The sequence below is a fragment of the Alligator mississippiensis genome, chromosome 8 (assembly GCF_030867095.1).
Source record: "Alligator mississippiensis isolate rAllMis1 chromosome 8, rAllMis1, whole genome shotgun sequence".
Classification (NCBI taxonomy): domain Eukaryota; kingdom Metazoa; phylum Chordata; order Crocodylia; family Alligatoridae; genus Alligator; species Alligator mississippiensis.
In genome coordinates this window covers 32,058,151-32,076,076 of record NC_081831.1, presented here as the reverse complement: position 1 = coordinate 32,076,076, position 17,926 = coordinate 32,058,151, and the positions used below count along the sequence as shown (strand labels likewise).

At 48.3% G+C, this 17,926-nt stretch overlaps 1 protein-coding gene across 2 annotated transcripts in view; it reads right to left on the bottom strand.

Moving 5' to 3' along the window:
- Positions 1-17,926, bottom strand: part of DNAH9 (dynein axonemal heavy chain 9) — a 515,733-nt gene that overhangs the window by 335,329 nt on the left and 162,478 nt on the right. Inside the window, exons 29-32 of one of the 2 annotated variants that reach the window (XM_059732606.1) lie at positions 9,582-9,739; positions 6,529-6,667; positions 5,402-5,689; positions 425-635 (exon numbers count right to left, since the gene is read on the bottom strand). In XM_059732606.1, coding sequence (XP_059588589.1) covers positions 425-635; positions 5,402-5,689; positions 6,529-6,667; positions 9,582-9,739 — 796 coding nt within the window. Of the gene's footprint in view, positions 1-424; positions 636-5,401; positions 5,690-6,528; positions 6,668-9,581; positions 9,740-17,926 lie in introns of those variants that run through there. The other variant, XM_059732607.1, reaches the window with a different exon arrangement.

Below are 17,926 nucleotides of genomic sequence, written 5' to 3'. Positions count from 1 at the left end.
GGGTGAAATGTGCATGATGAAGACAAGATACAGTGGAGTAACAGTGACCCTTTCCACTCTCATGTAATTAGATAATTCCTGATTTGAAAATATCCCAAGCATTCTGGTTTAGCCCATCATAAGCAGCAGATTATTCCATTTAGTCTTTTGTACATAGAATGATTATCAAACAAGGCAGTTGATATTTATGGTATAGTTATATAAAAGCAAGATTTACATCAAGACAACGCATTAAAAATTAGAATGGCTAGAGTATCCCATATGTCCTATCAGCAACAAAACCACAGTATACTGCAGATGTCAGATGAATGAACGTTTGAGCTTTGGAACTATGCATGAGTGCAAAGAACTATTGTTACTGCTGTCATTGTATTTGATTAAGTTTACTCTCACTGTTGAGGGTGTTGGAGCTGAATACATTTACCATCTTTCCATTCTCTTGTTGCTGGGTTGATAATGCCAAAAAGTTCATCATTGGTGACTGCTTTGGGATTGAGGTCTGTCCAGACAGGACGACGCTTCATTATTTGGTAAGTCTTGTAAAGAGATTTCAAAACCTGAGATTTGCCTGTTCCAGCATTACCCACCAAAAAAACAGAGTGTCGCACAGCCAGAAGCTCCTCTAGCTGCACCACCTGGAAGAGAAGTCAAAGAAAAAAAAATCTCCAAATTTCACATCATAATACAAAAGTCAAACTTCACTAAAAGGTTACCTGGCACTATTAGGACAGTTCTTCTGACATCAGTGTTTTCTTGCAAAGTGGAAGAGGAACATTGTATTACTGTAATGTTAAGGCCAAGGAGCTGTTTGTGAAGTTCTACAAGGTAGGCTATCCCCAGCCTCTTTCAGAGTTGTCATTAGAGAAATCTGGTTCCAACATGAACTCTGGACCAGTCACATGGATGAAGACAGACCACGGCATGATAGAACTTGAAAAGCCAGATACACTGGTGGTTTAAACCTCCACAGAACCACTAAAATCAAAACCTGCTTTGACATAGACTAGCAGAGGATATGACATGTATACAGAATTCTCTTTCCACACCCAAATGGCAGTTTTCCAGCCGTGAAAGTGGCATTTTTTGGCAACTTTGTATAGTTGTGATTCTATTACTTGTGCAATAAGCATTTTATTACCTGTTCACATAAGTATACACCCAGCTACTAAGCATGTGAAGTAAACATACATCAGCAATAACAGATCTAGGGGCAGGTCTACACAAGACTCTTTACTACACAGTAGAGCTAATTATTGTGTGTAGTAAGAGGCACCGTCTCTATGTGCTGACCCTTACTGTGCAGTAATTTGCTCTAATTGTGAGTAAATATCCGACATGTAAATACAAATAGCAAATTTACTCATGACTAATTACTGCACAGTACAGCACATATAGACAGCCAACTAGGAGCAAATTTGCTCCAGATCAGCCAAGCAGCAGGGAGAGGGAAATTGTTCCCTGCCCCCAGGAGCTGCCTGCTGTCAGGGCAGGCTCCCCCACTGGAGCCCAGGAAGGGACAATGTGCCCCTGCCCCGGCAGCAGGGAGCACCAGTCTCTGCTCTGCCATCATGGAGTGGGGGCTGGGGAAATTGCTCCCAGCTCTAGCTCACCATCACAGAGCTGGGGCTAGGAACAAGCTCCCCATCCTGTGCTCTGCCATCACAGAGCTCAGGCTGGGAACTCTTTGCATGGAGAGGGTTCTCCACCCAGCTTGGAGCTGGATGGGACCTACCCCTGACTGGGACAGTTTCCAGCCAGCCCTGGGCTCTGTGGGGAAGTCTGCACATGCAGCCTGGACATGGCTGGGGACTGTCCCATTTTGAGCAGTCCCATAGGCAGAGAAAGAATTTGGGGGGGGAGGGGGCTAAGTATGTGCATGCACATGTGCCAACCCCACCGCCCCTCCTGCCAGGCAGGAAAGTCTGCCGGGGAAGGGGCAGGAGGAGGGAAAAGAGCTGTAGTGGGGAACAGCATTGACCAGCACTGCCCCAGCCCTGCCCAGGGGGCCTGGAGCCAGGGGCCGGAGAGGAGCCACCCTCAGCTGTGCCACCAGGCTAGAGGGAATGGAGCCCCCGGGACCTCCGAGCCCACCCTGCCAGGCCCTGAACAGAGGGGGCGAGGGGGGCAGGGCACAGGACAGAACCGTGGCTCGTCCACGGGGCATGGGGAGGGTTGGCGGCTCCCACTGCTGCACATGTCCCGGGGGGGGGGGCGGGGTGCCCCCGGATCTGCACAGGCCAGGGTGGGTTGCCACTGCAGGCTGGGGCCAGGCAGTGCTGGGCATTCCCCGCTGGGGGCAGGGCAGGTGCACTGCACTCTCAGTGGGCAGCGGTGGCACTAGGAGGATGGTTGCATGGGCTATGGCGAATTTTGGAGTGGCTGCAGCCCCCTCCAATCCCCTTCTAGGGCTGCCGCCACCCACCCGGAGTGTAGTCCACACCGTTTCCTCCCTCCACTGGAAAGAGCCCAGCCCCAGCCTGCAGCTGCAGCCCACCCTGCTCTGCGTAGATCCGGGGGCATGCGTAGCAGCAGGAGCCGCACCCCCAAACAAGCTGCTCAGGGCTCAGTTCCACGCCCCACCCCGAGTGCCTGCCCCTCCCCCAGCCCTATCCCCACTCCCTCCCTCAGTACTGCCTGCATCCCCCTCCCCACCCCTGCTGCAGCCACTGGAAGCCTGCAGCTGGGCTGCCTTATGGCCCTACTGCTGCCCCATATTTAGTGAGGCCAAGCCCCATTAGCCACCCCCCCCTCTTCTGCCACCTATGAGCACTCCCCAGCCAGCTCCAGGCTGCACGTGCAGACTCCCCAGCACAGCCCGGGGCTGACCAGGAACTGTCCCAGCCAGAGGCAGGTCCCAGACCTGTGCCCTGATCAGGCAATCAAGGTGCAAGACTTGGAAAGAGCTGTAGGGGAGGGGCAGATCCATGCTCCCTACCCCATCTGCTGGTGGGGCAGCTAGAAATGAGTGTCTGGCAAGGTGGAGAATCCTTGCCCAGCCGGGGGCTTGCTGCTAGCTGCCGCACCAGCATATTGGGGCAGGAGGCTGGGACCTGCCCCTCCCCTGCAGCTCTTTCCAAGCCCCCCACTCCTGATTTGGGAGTCAGGGCTAGGAGCTACCTGTTGCTGGGGCAGGGGGACATTGTCTCCACCCAAGCTCCACCACCGAAGCCCACCCTTGCAGCAGGCAGCTCCTGGAGGCAAGGCACAATCTCGCAGCCCCCGCCAGGAGACAGCTGTCTCCTGGCCCTGTGCTCCCAGTCAGCCCATGGGCTAGCACCCAGTGGGAGCCAAGAGCTCCCCCTGGCTGCTGCAGGGGGTTGGTGCAGGGCTGGAGTGAGTGGGAGAAGACTGCCACCAGGAGCAGCAAATCTGCTACCACATCCCTGCTTGTGTAGACACCTGCCCAGGGTGGGCTTACTCTAGAGCAGGGGTTCCTAAAGTTTTCATGCCATGACCCAGCAAACCGTGGCCCAGCAGTCACAGCCAATCACAGCCAGAATTTCCAGCTGGAAGACAGGTAAAGACACCCCCCCACCCCATGGGTGGGTGAGTGGGCCAAACCCTACGCTGCTGCAGGCCCTACAGAAGGAGCAACGGTCTTCTGCCTGGCTCTTGGGGGCCGTGGTTTTCTGGTCCGCAGCCACTTCTGGTCCAGCAGCCAACCCACTGTGGCCTGGCACCGGGCTACAGCCCGGGGATTGAGAACCCCTGCTCTAAAGTCATTTACTGTAGAGTAAACCCCTCCATAACATTCGCATGTGTAGACACCTTAGGATTTTGGAAAGGGGGCTTCAGATGGTGGGTGCATGGGGTACATGGCCATGCTTGAATCACTCCAAGGAATTAAAGGAGGGTGCAACTTCAACACCCCACGCCACAGTGATCCGCCCCTGCACAGTGGCAAGGCAGGTACAGTTAGACACATGCATAAGTCCCCCAGGAGAGAAAAATTGTATTCTTATGTTTCCTATGTGTAAAAGGAAAGGGAACATTTTTGCCCCAATGGGAGCAGGTGTCCAGGCTAAAATACAGGGCCTGTTCCCTTCTAGGGCAGCACACAATTTATTAAGGCACAAACCTACTAGCTTTTGCTCCTCGTGCTAGCCCCACATAGCTCTTGCTGTTGAGGCCCCCAGGGTCCAGCTTTAAAGAAGTGCTAGAGAAGGAACCTATATAATGCTTAACTTGCCACATGATGATTCAAGCAGTGTGCTTCGAAGTCAGAGATGCAGGTTCAAGCCCTCTCTGTATGAGAAGGTCTAGAATCTGGGTCTCCCACTTCCTTGCAAATGCACCAACTATTCGGTTGTTAAAACTTTTAATAAGATAACCTTTGCTCCCAGCTAGTTATTTTTTTGTCCAGTACAATTCTGGGACTTATGCCCATTATCCTACTGCCTGTGCTCAGCAGCTGTGTAGATGCTAACATATTCACAGCACATGCCCAGAAGACGCATCGTGTTAGTTTGACCCAGCTTGTCCAAGGTCATATAGATTGCACGCTTCAGCAGGGTTTTTTAGTGTTTTTATCTAAAAGCTGATTCAATCAGCTTTTATATAAAAGTGCCAAGAAGCCCCACTGAAGCACCCAATCTATATAGACACTGGGGAGCCACGTCAAACTAATGCATTTACTCTTCCAGCTTGTGCTGGGTTTGGATGCTTGGGTTTTTTTGTTTGTGTTTGGGTTTTTTGTTTTGTTTGGGTTTTTTGTTTTTGTTTTTTTTTGGGGGGGGGGGTATGTTTGTCAGCGTCCTGTGTGTAAGTGTCAAAAATACCACAGTCTAATATTCCTCAGGCAGGGTAAAATGAGAATATTGCATGGAACACTAAAACCAAAGAATGGCCTACAACAGGGCTATTTGACTTCTGGACAGCTGGGACAAACCAAGGCTCTCTCCTGCTGCACATGCAGCCTAGTTTGCCCCCAAGCACCATGCACACAGCACAAACAACCTGGCTTTCCTCTCCCAACTGTGCGGGGCATAAGGGCAGCCCAGCTTCCCCTTCCCTCCCAGACTTACACTCACCTGCAGTGTGGGCTGCCTGGCTCCTGCCTTTTTTGTGCACAGTGCAAACAGCCTTGCACCCTCCCTCAACACGCACAAAACATGGGCACCCCAGCCCTCTCCCATTATGTTGCCTCACATCAGGCTGCCCGAAGAAAGTAGAAGCCAGGGGAGGGAAGGAGAACCCCAATAACCTAGCTGCTGTAGCAGGAGCTACAGCCAAGGGAGTGAGGGAGTGGCAGCTGTGCCTGGAGTCCATGCTTGTGGGCCTCATTCCAACCCTTCAGGGGCTGCATGCAGCCCATGGGCCACCAGTTAGACTACCCTGGCCTAGAAAATGATAAAGTTTCAATGAAAGTTTGAGTGGATATGGATGATTTTTTCCCACTTACTTTGAGCACAAAGTTGTCTTCAGCTTGCAGTTTTAGGTCTAACACAGCCTGTTTCACAAATGATTCAAAATTCAAGTCTCGCTTTCTGGGTACATCGAGAGCAGGAAAAAGATCTCCAATTAGTCCCATGAACACTGGCATGTCATCTGTCACAATCTTAGGGATGTTGAAGTCACGAAGAGAGCGCATAAGAACTTGGTCTTCGGGCCGATCTGGGTCACCTCTCTTAAGAGATCCAGCAACAACTAGAACTGACTTAATTGCACGCAAGCCCCAGTCATAGTGATCCTAAGGCCAGAATGAAATGAGTCACTGATACTTAGTTAGCATACCAGAACCTGAGCATAGTATTTTCAAACAGCCACAATGCCATGCAAGCCAACAGCCACAATTCATCTCAATCTTCTACTGTCAACACAGTTTTCACTGCAGAACACATTGTATCTGGCTCCTGGAAGGATTTCCAAGACCAGACTCCTTCAACAGGAATCAGCCAGTATAATAGTCAGATTGTACAAAACACAAGGGGAAGTTGAGATGAGACCCAAGCCATCTTCTCTACTCTATCCCCATCCTCCCTAGTCCACTACCCTCTCTACTTCGTCCAGTGCTCCTCTAGATCTGAAATTGTGCAGGGAAGATCCACAGCTCTAGGAGCATTACGCTGCAGGGAACTCCAATTTTCTCCTAGTCCTATCAGCTCAGAAGTAAGAAATGCTATGGCTGAGGTAGACTATGACAAACTCAGCCAAAAGGAGCAGCAAGAATTTTCAGATCCTGATAATGTCATTAGCCTATTGGCTACAGTTTTAATATGGGACATTCCTTCCTTTGTTCTGATTGGTTTTTGGATACAAACCCTTTCCTCCTGCCAACTTACAATGTTGTTTGAGGGGTTACCACAGTACTCCTAGTGGAATCTGTTCCAGAACCTCGTTGCTTTGATAAACAGAAATGTTTACCTAATTTTCAGCCTAAACGTATTCATTAAATTAAATCTTGTATATCTGTTGATACAAACTTCAGTCAAGTCTTAGAGCTTAAAGGAGAATATCACCCCTAGTGTTTCTGGTTATTAAGAGATCAAGAAATTTAATTAGATTTGAAACCCACTGCAGCAAACTCACTTGTTTTGAGAGGAGCTCTTTGCATAACTGGTAGAGAGTAATGAACTTTCTGGCTAACAGCCGGGCTTCAATGAATCCCTCAGCCACCAGCATGATTTCACAAATCAGCTCAAAGTCTGGCACAACCATTGCACATGGTCTACATACAAAGATAGAGAAAATATAATAGAATGACATTGTCTCTTTAAGTACAAACAGTATATATAAACCACAAAATAGACATTTTTTTGCACAAATGAGCGACACACGTTGCAGCATTCTAACGATGAAGGGTAGTCGAGGTTAGTGTTGATTTTGATTTGGAGGGCCTATATAAAATACAAAGCCCATAAAGATGCAATACTGGATCATAGGCCAATCTGTTAAATTCAGGATAAACACTTTTCCCAGCCAGTTGGATTTACCTGAGCCTTGTTCTAGCCATGAAACAATGTGTTTTTTTAGTCTGAAACTGTCAGTGTCAAGACCAGGGGTGGATCAAAGGCAGGGTGCACTAATACACTTTCAACCCTCTTTGAGTCCTGCTCAATGCAAAGTTTAAAACCAGCTGCCTGGCAGTGGCAGCAGCATTCCTAGTCAGGTACTGCTGAGGGAGTCAATTGACTCCATGACTCATTGTAATCTACCTGATCGCTTCTAACCCTGTGGAATACAGGTTTTAATAACCCTCTGTTCTTTTTAATGGTCTTAATATTCTACCAATCAAGCTATCCTTTGTTCTGTGATTCTGCTGCTTGTTAGCTCCTCCTGCTAATGATGTTCCTATTTCACATCCCTGCAGATTGTTTCTAACCCATTCCAACAAAGTTATATTTGTTTTTGCTTCAGTCCTTAACCAAATAATACAGTCCTAGACCTCTAACATATTAATAAAGCTTCTACTTCATTTTTAACTGAAGAAAAAGGTGTTTTACATGCCCCACTCTCGTTCCTGGGGTCTGCCTTCTGGCCCCTATTCAGAGTTAACCCACCCGGTTGTGGGAGCTGGGGTTAAGGCACCCTAACCTGCCTTTCACCGGGGTGGTAACTGGCCTGGCATTTCCTGGGGACTCCCACATCACTGAGATCCCCCACCAGGCCATCCACTCCTGGCAGGGTGCAGTTTTAGGTCATGCCCAGGACCAGAAGCCTCCAGTCCATCCCCTACAGCTTCTGCCCTTACCTCCAGGATGTTCCATGAAGCCTTTCAGCCAGACAATGTTGCTGCCTGGCCTGCCAGCAGCAAAATGCCCTGCTTATATAGGAAGCCCGGAATCTAAAATGGCTGCTGCAATCAGGTACCTGCTGGCAGCTTGGCTTAGGTCTTAAAGTGGCAGGTACAAACAGTGCTCTGCCACAGGTGCCTATGCACCTCTTAAAAACTTGTCCTAAATCTCTTCCCAATCTAGAAAGAATATAGTAGAGTATGGAGTATGGTAGAGGTCATGCCAAGCCTAGGTTACATAATGGTCATCAAGGTAGTCTCCAGCCCTGGTGGGAAAAGGTCACCATTAGGTTGAGATGAGACCTAAGGCAATTAGGCCCCTTTGTTGAGATTAAAAGGGGGACCATTAGTATTAATTAAGATGGTGGCATCTATATTGTGTCACTAAACCTACAATGCTAACTCAGTTTACAGAGTCACCAAACAGCCAAGACGTAGCAATCTTTTTTCACTACCAGCCCAAGGCAGATTTGAATGGCTAAAGAGTTTGCAGATTTGCAATGGATTCCTATTCTGCAGAGTTCACCAATCCCTTAAATATTGTTTTAATATCTGTGATGGAGCTTCAGTGCTCCACTGCTTTAAGGGCTGGAGCAGATAGCTGACAGGTGCTTGATTAAGGTGGCCCTTTTAGAGCTGAGCTCTTAGGGCTAGGGCAGCAGTTTGCTGCCAGACAGTAAGGGAGTAATATCAACCAGCCAAGCTACTGTTCCAGGAACATCTTGGAGGTAAGAGTGGGGCTATGAGGAAGGAGGAGGCCCCATGGTCCTGGGCATGACCTGAAACTGCACCCTGCTGGGGCAGGGAAGCCTGGTGGGACTGCCTGTGCCAGAGCAGTGCCATTCAAATGCCAGGACCACTTACCTCCCCAGTGAAAGGCAGGTAGGGGCGCCTTAACCCCAGCCCCAACCTCTGATAGGTCATTGAGAGTGGTGGGCTAGGCATGCTCAGAGTGGATACCTGAGCCTGCAGGGGGTATTCATCCCTGGGCCCAAGTGAGAGGGTGGATTTAGGGCCAGGCATTCTTAGAGGGAAGCACCTGAGCCTGAGCGGGGTGTTCAACCCCAGGGCCCCAGAGTAAGGGCAGAGTGTTGACCCAAGGAAGGGGCAATGTGGTTCAGTGAGGAGCTAGGGGAAAAGTTAGCCCACAGTTTGGTGAATTGACTGGCAATTGCTCAGATGAGGGTAGCAGGAGAGACCTAAGGGGCTGAGCTAGGGCCACCCAAGGAATGAAGAGTCAAGCCTGATGGCCCTCCGGGGTCGCTCATAGGAGCAGGACAGAGTGAGTGTGGCCCACGGACAGGCAGTATACTAGAGGCCCCAGTGAGAGAGGGGTGGTATGAATGTGGCCCTTAACAGGGTGTTGTGTAAGAGACTGAATTATGTGCTGAGTTTCGCCCGGCCTTAAGCCGGAGAGAGAACAAACAATATGTTATCTGCAACACATGGGACACATTAAGGGAAGGTTGCAGCATGTACTTATTGCCCTTGTACATCAGGGCACTCAAAAGGCAGCCTCCTGCCTAATTAATATCTAGATCAATTAACAACAAGGTGTGGCAGGCGAATGAGGTGGGCAGGTTGGCCATAGACAGGTGGCAGGCCGATACTGAGATCAGACCTGGGAGTTTGCCCCTGTCATACTGTCTCAGAAAATTCTACCAATTTATCTTCCTTATATGTTTAGAAACCAAGATAATTTGTCCAAGACGTGAGATGTCAATTAACTCTCATTAAAAATGAATTGGAACAACAGTGAAATATGGTTTGTTTGGAGTTGCTTGAAGACAGTAACAAGTTACTTCCTCAAATCTTGTCACGCCGAGTCCAAAAGCTTATCTGACTTTACCTGAAAAGGGCTTTCAAGTTTTCAGGTAGCTCAGTTCGTCCAGCATAACCAGGATTCATAGTAATGAAAATACCCACAGAGGGTACTAAATTAATTTCTTCTCCAAGGAAGCTGAAGTGTTGTTTTTTGTCTCTTATAGCATCCTGTATGCTCTTTACCTGAAAATAAGACCGAATATATTAGTTTTAGCATTCAGTTACAAAAAACCCACACCAAAGTATTCTTCAATGACTGATTCATACTGAACCTCTATGATAAAGACATGGTACTTCATAAAACTGGGGTTAATCAAGGCAACAAAATCAACCCCCCAGTCATGGTGCAAGCACTACAAACTTTCACTGCACCCTAAAATCCCCTGTCTTTGTCACTGCTTATTAAAGAGAAACACAAGGTTCTATACAGAATTATTATTATTTCCATGAAAACTCATAGGGTGCGTCCACACATGCAAGCATGTGATCTTGCAGCAGCTCAAATAGAAGTGGTGCAAATTTGAGCCAGGGATTTTTGCTTCAGCACACGTGCTCGGACATGCACTTTGTTGCAGAGCAAATTGTGCTACTTGGGGCAAAATAACCCTGCCTGGCTCCTCCTGGATCTTCAGCCAGGGAATGCTAGAGCCTGGGGCCAGCACCTATGCTGTCCCCAGCAATATAAAAAGCTGCCCTGTCCTGGCCCAGCAGTATAAAAAGCCGTCTTGGCAAGTAGCTCAGGGCTACTAGCTCTCAGGAGCTTCTGGAGCCCAGCCAATTGGTACCTGGGGACACTACCCCTTGTGCCAGCTGGACTGCTGAAGCAGCCCTGAGAGTTCCCTGCACCCTCTACCCACTGCAGCAGTCTGGCAGTGGGGGCTGCTGCCTCGCTGTGACCTGCTGTGCACCTGTCAGACTCGGATGGGACAGCACAGCCAGTAGAGGCATCTGCCCCTCTGGGCCAGCTGCCAGCGGACTGTGGCTACAGAGTTGGCCTTTGTGTGGCACTACTGCCATTTGTGCCCCCTGCCCAGCCATCTGGGCAGCTCTCACCCGGAAGATGTTCCGGGTGTGGTGGCCTGCTTTGAACTGTCAAAGCAGGTCCTCCTGGCTCCATCTGTCCAGGAGGTAGGCCACAGCCAGATAGGTCCAAGGTGCCAGCTCTGAGCAAGCAGGGTCCTGCCACTGGCCTCCCTAGCAGGAATTCAGATGTTCTGTATTGGAAAACTGAAAAATCCCTGATAAAAAAATCCCAAAGTCACTCTATAAAATAGCCCCAAATCCATGTTCCTCCACAAGTAAAACAAAAGACCACTATAAAGACAGAGAACGAGACAGAGACAGTGATCAGTTGGACAATGTTTTATTGATATATCTTATGGTGTTAAAGCAAGTCTCTTATCATAATAATAAAGTGAACGCTAAATGCATGTTTCATGAATTCATGAATACGTTTTGCTGCACTCCCACAGGGTAATGACCCCCACACAAGGGGTTTGCCCCCCCAACAGGGGGTATGCCCCCCCAACAGGGGTTTCCACCCCCAAACAAGGGGTACAGGCCCCAATAGGGGGTTCAGCCCCCACACAAGGAGTATGGCCCCCCAACGGGGGCCAAATGGCCCCCACAGGGGCTACTACACCCCTTGACAGGCCCACATGCCCCACCCCAGCCCCCCCAATTGCTGCCCCACCTCGCCCCATCCCCCACCAGTTGCTGCAGCCCCCCAATGGTTGCCTCACCCAGCCCCACTCCCACTCCCCCAGGCCCCCCAATAGCTGCCCCACCCAGCTTAACCCCCCCAACTTGCACCCCCAGGCCCCCATGGCTACCCCAACCCCAGGCACCATCACTTTAAAAAAACCCAGAAAAAAACAGGAAAAAATGGAAAAAAAAGCCTCAATTTACCTTAGAAGTAGGGATGGGGGGGGCTCCAGGGCCTCCTGGCACAGTCCCTTGGGGCAGCACAGGGCATCAGGAGGGTAGCAGGGCCCAGGCTGGGGCCGCTGGGGCTGTCACCCTGCTTCACATTGTGTGGGTGGGGTCCCAGTCAGCCAGATGGCAGGTAAGTGCAGGGGGGGTTGATTTTTTTAAACTATAGGGTGGGGGGCAGGGATCGGGGGGGCTTGGGAAGATGGGGCCAACCACAGCAGGGGTCAGGGCCTTGGGGGGGGCTGGTGGGGGGAGGGGCCAACCCTAGCAAGGGTCAGGGGCCTTGGAGGGGCTCGCAGGGGAAGGGGCTGGTCCCAGCAGGGGGAGGGGGCCTCAGGGGGCTGGCAGGAGGAGGGGCCAGTCCCAGCAGGGAGAGGGGGCCTTGGGGGAGCTTGCAGGGGGCCAGCCCTGGCAGGGGTTGGGGGCCTCAGGGGGCTGGCAGGGGAGGAGCCATCCCCAGCAGGGGTTGGGGGCCTCAGGGGGGCCTGCAGGGGAGCTGGCACGGGGAGGGGCCAGCCCCAGCAAGGGTTGGGGGCCTCGGGGGGGGGGTCTCACAGAGGGAGGGGCCAGCCTTGGCAGTGGTTGGGGGCCTCAGGGGGCTGGCGGGGGGAGAGGCCATGCCAGCAGGGGTCGGGGATCTTGGGGGGGCTGGCAGGGGGAGGGGATACTGGGGGAGTGGGCGGGGCCATTGGGGTTCCCCCTGTGGTCCCCTCCCCCCTCCTCCAGTCTCCCTGACCCTTTACTTACCGGCACTGGAGCCCTGGTGCTGAAACATGTGGCCTGGCCTCTGTAGAGGACCCAGCCTCTGGTTGCCTCAGGCCACGGTCAGGGACTGTGCCTTGCCCCGCTTATTTAAACATCAATTTTTTTAGACCCCTGGATATCCAAGGGTCTAATATTCTCCGCACACTGCAAGTTTGCAGCGCAGGGAACTTTTTTTTGTTCCCACACATGCCTGCTGCCCCGCCTCAAAGGGGTTTGAGGCGGTGCAAGAGGCACGTGTGCGTTCGTGTGGACACGCCCATAGCGTGCATCCCTATGAGCATGCATGTGTGTTTCCCTAGGGACAAACAGCAGCAGCACATAGTTGTGTGGCTGTTACTTCTCTCTGGGGAACACCCCTGCAAGCATGCTCTGGTGCATGGCAAATTACCCCAGGTGGGGTAGGGAGGCTGAGGCCAGCACCTGGGCTGGCCCCGGAAGTCACACCTGGGATATTCTCAGGGCTGCAGCAGTGGTGATCCAGGCATATGGAGCCTGGCCAGCATCCACAGTGTCATTCTGGCTGGCCAAGCTCCGGTTTTAGGCGGCGCATGCTGCAGCCATGTTCACCACCCTGCTTTTTTTTTTTTTAAGCATTTTTTTAGGTACAAGGATTTCCTGGTATCTAATTTTGGTTCCATGCTGCAAATATGCAGTGCAGAGAACCTTTTTACAGGCACCACATGCATTTTGCAACACCTCAAAAGCCTTTGAGGTGCTGCAAAGCACACGTTCCTGCTCATCTGGATGTACCCATAAAGAATAATTCCAAAAGATCACCAAATTAGCTAAGAAACACTATGTGAAATGCTGTTTCAAAGCTCACTAACAAACACACTTGTGATATACCTTCTCTTTACCCATTCTTCACTGGTATCATGTTTGTCTTTTTGTCTCAATAGATTTTTGTTTGGTACTTCTCATTCATAAAGTTCCTAAGGAATTTTAAATGTTAAGGCTAATCAGTGTTTTAATAACAGTATTTTCAGTGAGAGAACAGATTTCCATATTTTTTCCACCCATGCAATCTGAACACCCTATGTTGCCTTAGAAAGTAATCAATTAAACTCATTTATCCTATAAGAAACTCTGATGACTTTAGCCGTATAAGCAAGACATGTAATTAAATATGACCATGGTAACGCTCCCGAGTGGAAGTTTACAAATATGATGATTAAATGACAGCAATGACACTTATACAGTTGCAGCATTTTTACTAATTTAAGAAAGAATTATTAAAGATGAAACCATTTCTGTGTTTCATTTCCAGTTTTATTTGAATACCCTCAAAGATCTTCAGTGTCAACTTTCAACTATAGTCTGAAAGAACAAAAGTTATAACAGAGTAATATATAAAATTTTCTAACCATTCGTGCATTTATTGAAGATGTCAGATGAACTAATCCTTATGATTAGAGGAGAGATTACCGCAGGCCAAAAATCAGGTTAGATAATCTAATAGCAATTTATAGTCTTGAACTTCACAGAACTGGCTGTCAGAACTGCTGGGCTCTATATCCAAGTCTTTGGATTGCTAGACAAGTCACTTAAGATCTAGATCCACAAAATGTCTTGGATTTTGAGGGATTTGGATAAGCAAAATAAAAACTAGGATGCTCAAAACCTATGCTCAGCTGTTGCCTAACCCCAGGACACAAAAAGTCCATCAACATTTCAGTTTCTTACATTAAAGTTCCCCAAGTGCCTGATGTTCCACTTCTGCACATGCCCAGAAATACTGTTTTCTTGCATACATGTCCTCAAATTAAAAAAAACAAACAAACAAGTTGTTTCTGGAAGGCAGAATGATGAAAAAAAGATTTTTCCAGATTAATGGCTAATTGTCTGACAGAATGAGTCCTCTTGGGAACCTAGGGCTTTTTGTGTCCAGATACACATGCTTTTTTGTGCCCAGACACTCCAGAGATGTGGCGCACTGGATCAGACTCAATTAACCAAGTCTGCTCAGCACGTGAGCTGACGCATACTGTGCTGCTTCGCTTGCAGTTGTATAATTGGTGAAATGCATGGAGAAAATGGCAGCAGTGTGCTTTTGTACTAAAACACGTTCTCTGCATTTTAGTTCAAAAGCGTGCTGCCACCATTTTCTGGGCACTGATTTTCCATTTCACCCCTTATACAACTGCAAGCGATGCAGTGTGGTGCACTTTTCAAGGTGCCAAGCGCTTCAGTGTTTGCATGTGTGAAAATGACCCTAGAGTATCCAGGAAGTATGACCCCAGGAGATTCCTGGTGTCAGCTGATGGATGACTACAGAATGATATTTAGAAATTTGCTTGTAGAAATTGGCTTGTAGGTAAAGTAAATATTGCATTAGAACAATGATCCAGGGGAACAGCAAGGGTTACCTGGTTTGTAAGTCTATTTGTGATGAAGATTCATATTCTCATCACTGAGTTAGACAAACAGGCACATACATCCTGGAAAATTGAAAACATGTACCAACAAAACAGGCATTGTGTTTCCTTAGAACCTATAACAAGATTAGAACATGCAGAATTAGCATCAGGTCACAGTGATGAGCTGTAACTTGGCGAGAAATTCCTGGTTTTGGTAGAATGACCAAATTAGGAGACCAAGAAGCGTGTCTACATGTTCATTTAAGTAAGCCTAAATTTAATGCACATTAGTTTAATGCACATTAAGCAGGTTTAGGCAGGCATCTACACGTGCAAGCATTACAGCACATTAACATTGTTAGTCCCAAAGCAGTCCACACACACGGCGTTAATGCACTTTAACACATCTACGCATGTATCAATGTGCTTTAAATATTCATGCCTAAATTTGATACCTGTATTTTCAGGTATCAAATTTAGGCACGAATCGCCTAAATTTGCCATTTAAATGTACATTAAGGGTATGCATGCATAGACACACGCCATTAATGTTCATTAACTTAGGCTAATGCACATTAAAGCACCATGTGTAGACACACCCAGGGATGCCCAAATTAAAACACTGGCAAATGACCAGATTAAGATGTATGCATGTGATGGGTTTGGCGAAACAAAGGATTAGGCCAACAGAGTAGAACGTGGACAGCAATCATAAGGAAACCAGTCAATGGTACCTAAAAATAAAGACTCATCAGGAGAAAAAAGAATACAAAAGGAGGGTTTTCCAGAACAGCAGGGTGGCATCAGACCTCAATCTCCAAGATTGCTGATGTCTGACATTCAAGCAAGAACCACAGGATGGTGCTTGCGTATGAGCCAGGCATCCTGTCTCCCTGCAAAGCCCTAAAACTGGTAAATAAGTGATCTTGTATTTTCTAATCATTGTGTTTACTTTGGCTGCATTACTCTTATTTTCTATCACTGCTTATCAATAAAATTAGCCTATTATTGAATGGAAGGAGTTATGATCAGTTTAAAGAAAGGTTATGCTTGCCCAGAATGAGGTATCACATTGCGTCATAAATCCAGTGCCAACACTGGGATGCTGCACTTCCTAGACACTCTATGTTTCCAGAGGACTTACTCTGTGTTACACAAGCTAAGGCCCTAGATCCTTGCAAAGGACAATAGCAAGAATGTTATTTCTCTACTGTAAGTAGTTCTTTATATAAGGTCCTGTAAATAAAGCATTGTTTCCACATCACAAGCTTCATCAGGATGCTACCAGCAGCTTACTTGCTTCTTCAGGCATAAGGTGCAATACTCAACCAATAGCTATGGCTGTGAGAGGGTTAACAAATGATTCTGCCCATCTAGGAAGCCATCTTCGCAGCTGCATGTCATGCAGTGTCTCCAGGCTTGCCCAGTGAAGAACAGAGCCTCCCTACTTAAAATGTGCACTGCAATTTTGGGAAGCTGACTTTGGAGGGAAAGGTATGTTCCATGTGAAAAATGTTGGTTCCTTCAGTACCACTGAATGTACTATCAAACAATTAAATGCATTGCTTTTAATAGTTCTAGGTTAAGGTTTTAAAATCATTTGCATGCTTTGGTTTCCCTGACTTTCACATACTCTGTGATATCTGTGAAAGAATGGGTTAACATTGCATTGAATCAGACTTGGGGGTGAAGGCAGATTTCTGAATTATATGTATCAGGTGCTAGAAAAGGGGCCATCAAGAATACATGTACCAACTTGCAAAAGGTTAAGTAGGGGTATTGTTTGGGGAAATTATACAATTATATAATATTTCACAGATTCCATAGACATTAGGACTGGAAAGGACCTCGTAGGATCATCGGGTCCAGCCCCCAACCCAAGGGACAGGAAGTCAGCTAGGGTCAAAGGATCCCAGCAAGATACATGTCTAAATGTTTCTTGAAAGTGTCCAAAGTAGGTTCTTGCATCATCCCTGGGGGGTGTTCATTCCAGGCCTTGGGAGCTCGGACAGTAAAGAAGTTTTTCCTTATGTCTGGTCTAAAACAGTCTTGCAGGAGTTTGTAATCGTTGGACCTTGTCATCCCCTGGGGTGCTCTGGTGAACAAGTGTTCCCCCAGATCCTGATGCACACCCCTTATGTGCCTATAGGCTGCCACCAAGTCACTCCTGAGCCTGCGCTTCTCCAGACTGAAAAGTCCCGTAGCTCACAGCCTCTCTTCATAAGGCCCGTTCTCTTGCCCTCTGATCATGCATGTGGCTCTCCTCTGGACACTTCCAAATTTCTCCACATCTTTCCTAAATTGTGGAGCCCAGAATTGGATGCAGTACTTCAGCTGTGGCCTCACCAAGGCGGAGTACAGTAGGAGGATGACATCCTGGGTCTTGCTCAAGATGCATTGGTAGATGCAAGCCAGAGTTTTGTTCGCTTTGGCAGTTGCGGTATTGAATTGGTGGCTCATATTCATCTTGTGGTCAGTCATGACCCCAAGTCTCTTTCGGTCATAGTGCTAGCAAGTATAGCCCATACATGTGATGTGGGTTTTTATTCCCAAGGTGGAGCACCTTGGATTTCTCCATATTGAATGTCATCAGGTTTTCATCCGCCCACCTTGCAAGCCCACTGAGGCCTGGATCACCAGCCTAACCTCGTGTGGAGATTCTTCCCCAAAGTTCAGTGTCGTCAGTGAACTTGGCCAGTCGACTTTTGACTCCAGTGTCCAGATCATTTATGAAGACATTAAAGAGTACAGGTTCAAGAACGGAGCCTTGGGGGACATCACTAGTCACCAAGTGCCATGTTGATTCAGTTCCATCAACTACCACTCTCTGGGTCTGACCTCAGAGCCAGTTCTCTAGCTATCGGACTGTTGCAGTTGCCCAATTTTCCCATAAAGAAATCATGGGACACCAGGGTCAAAGGATTTTTTGAAGTCCAAATATATGACATCAACCTCTCCCCTTTTCTTCAGGTGATATGTCACCTGGTCGTAGAAGGAAATGAGATTGGTCAAGCAAGACCTACCTGCAACAAATCCATGCTGACTATCCCTCAGAATACTGCCTTCTGTTAACCCATCAAGTATGGTTTCTTTGATTTTTTTTTCCAAAATCTTCCCAGGGATTGAGGTCAAACTGACTGGCCTGTAGTTTCCTCGGTCTTCTTTCCTCCCTTTCTTGAAGATGGGCACCACATTGGTCCTCTTCCAATCTTCAGGCACTTTGCCTGCGCACCATGAGTTCTTGAATATCCTCACCAGTGGCTGCATTACGATGTCTGCCAGTTCCTTTGGCACTCTTGGGTGCTACCTATCCAGA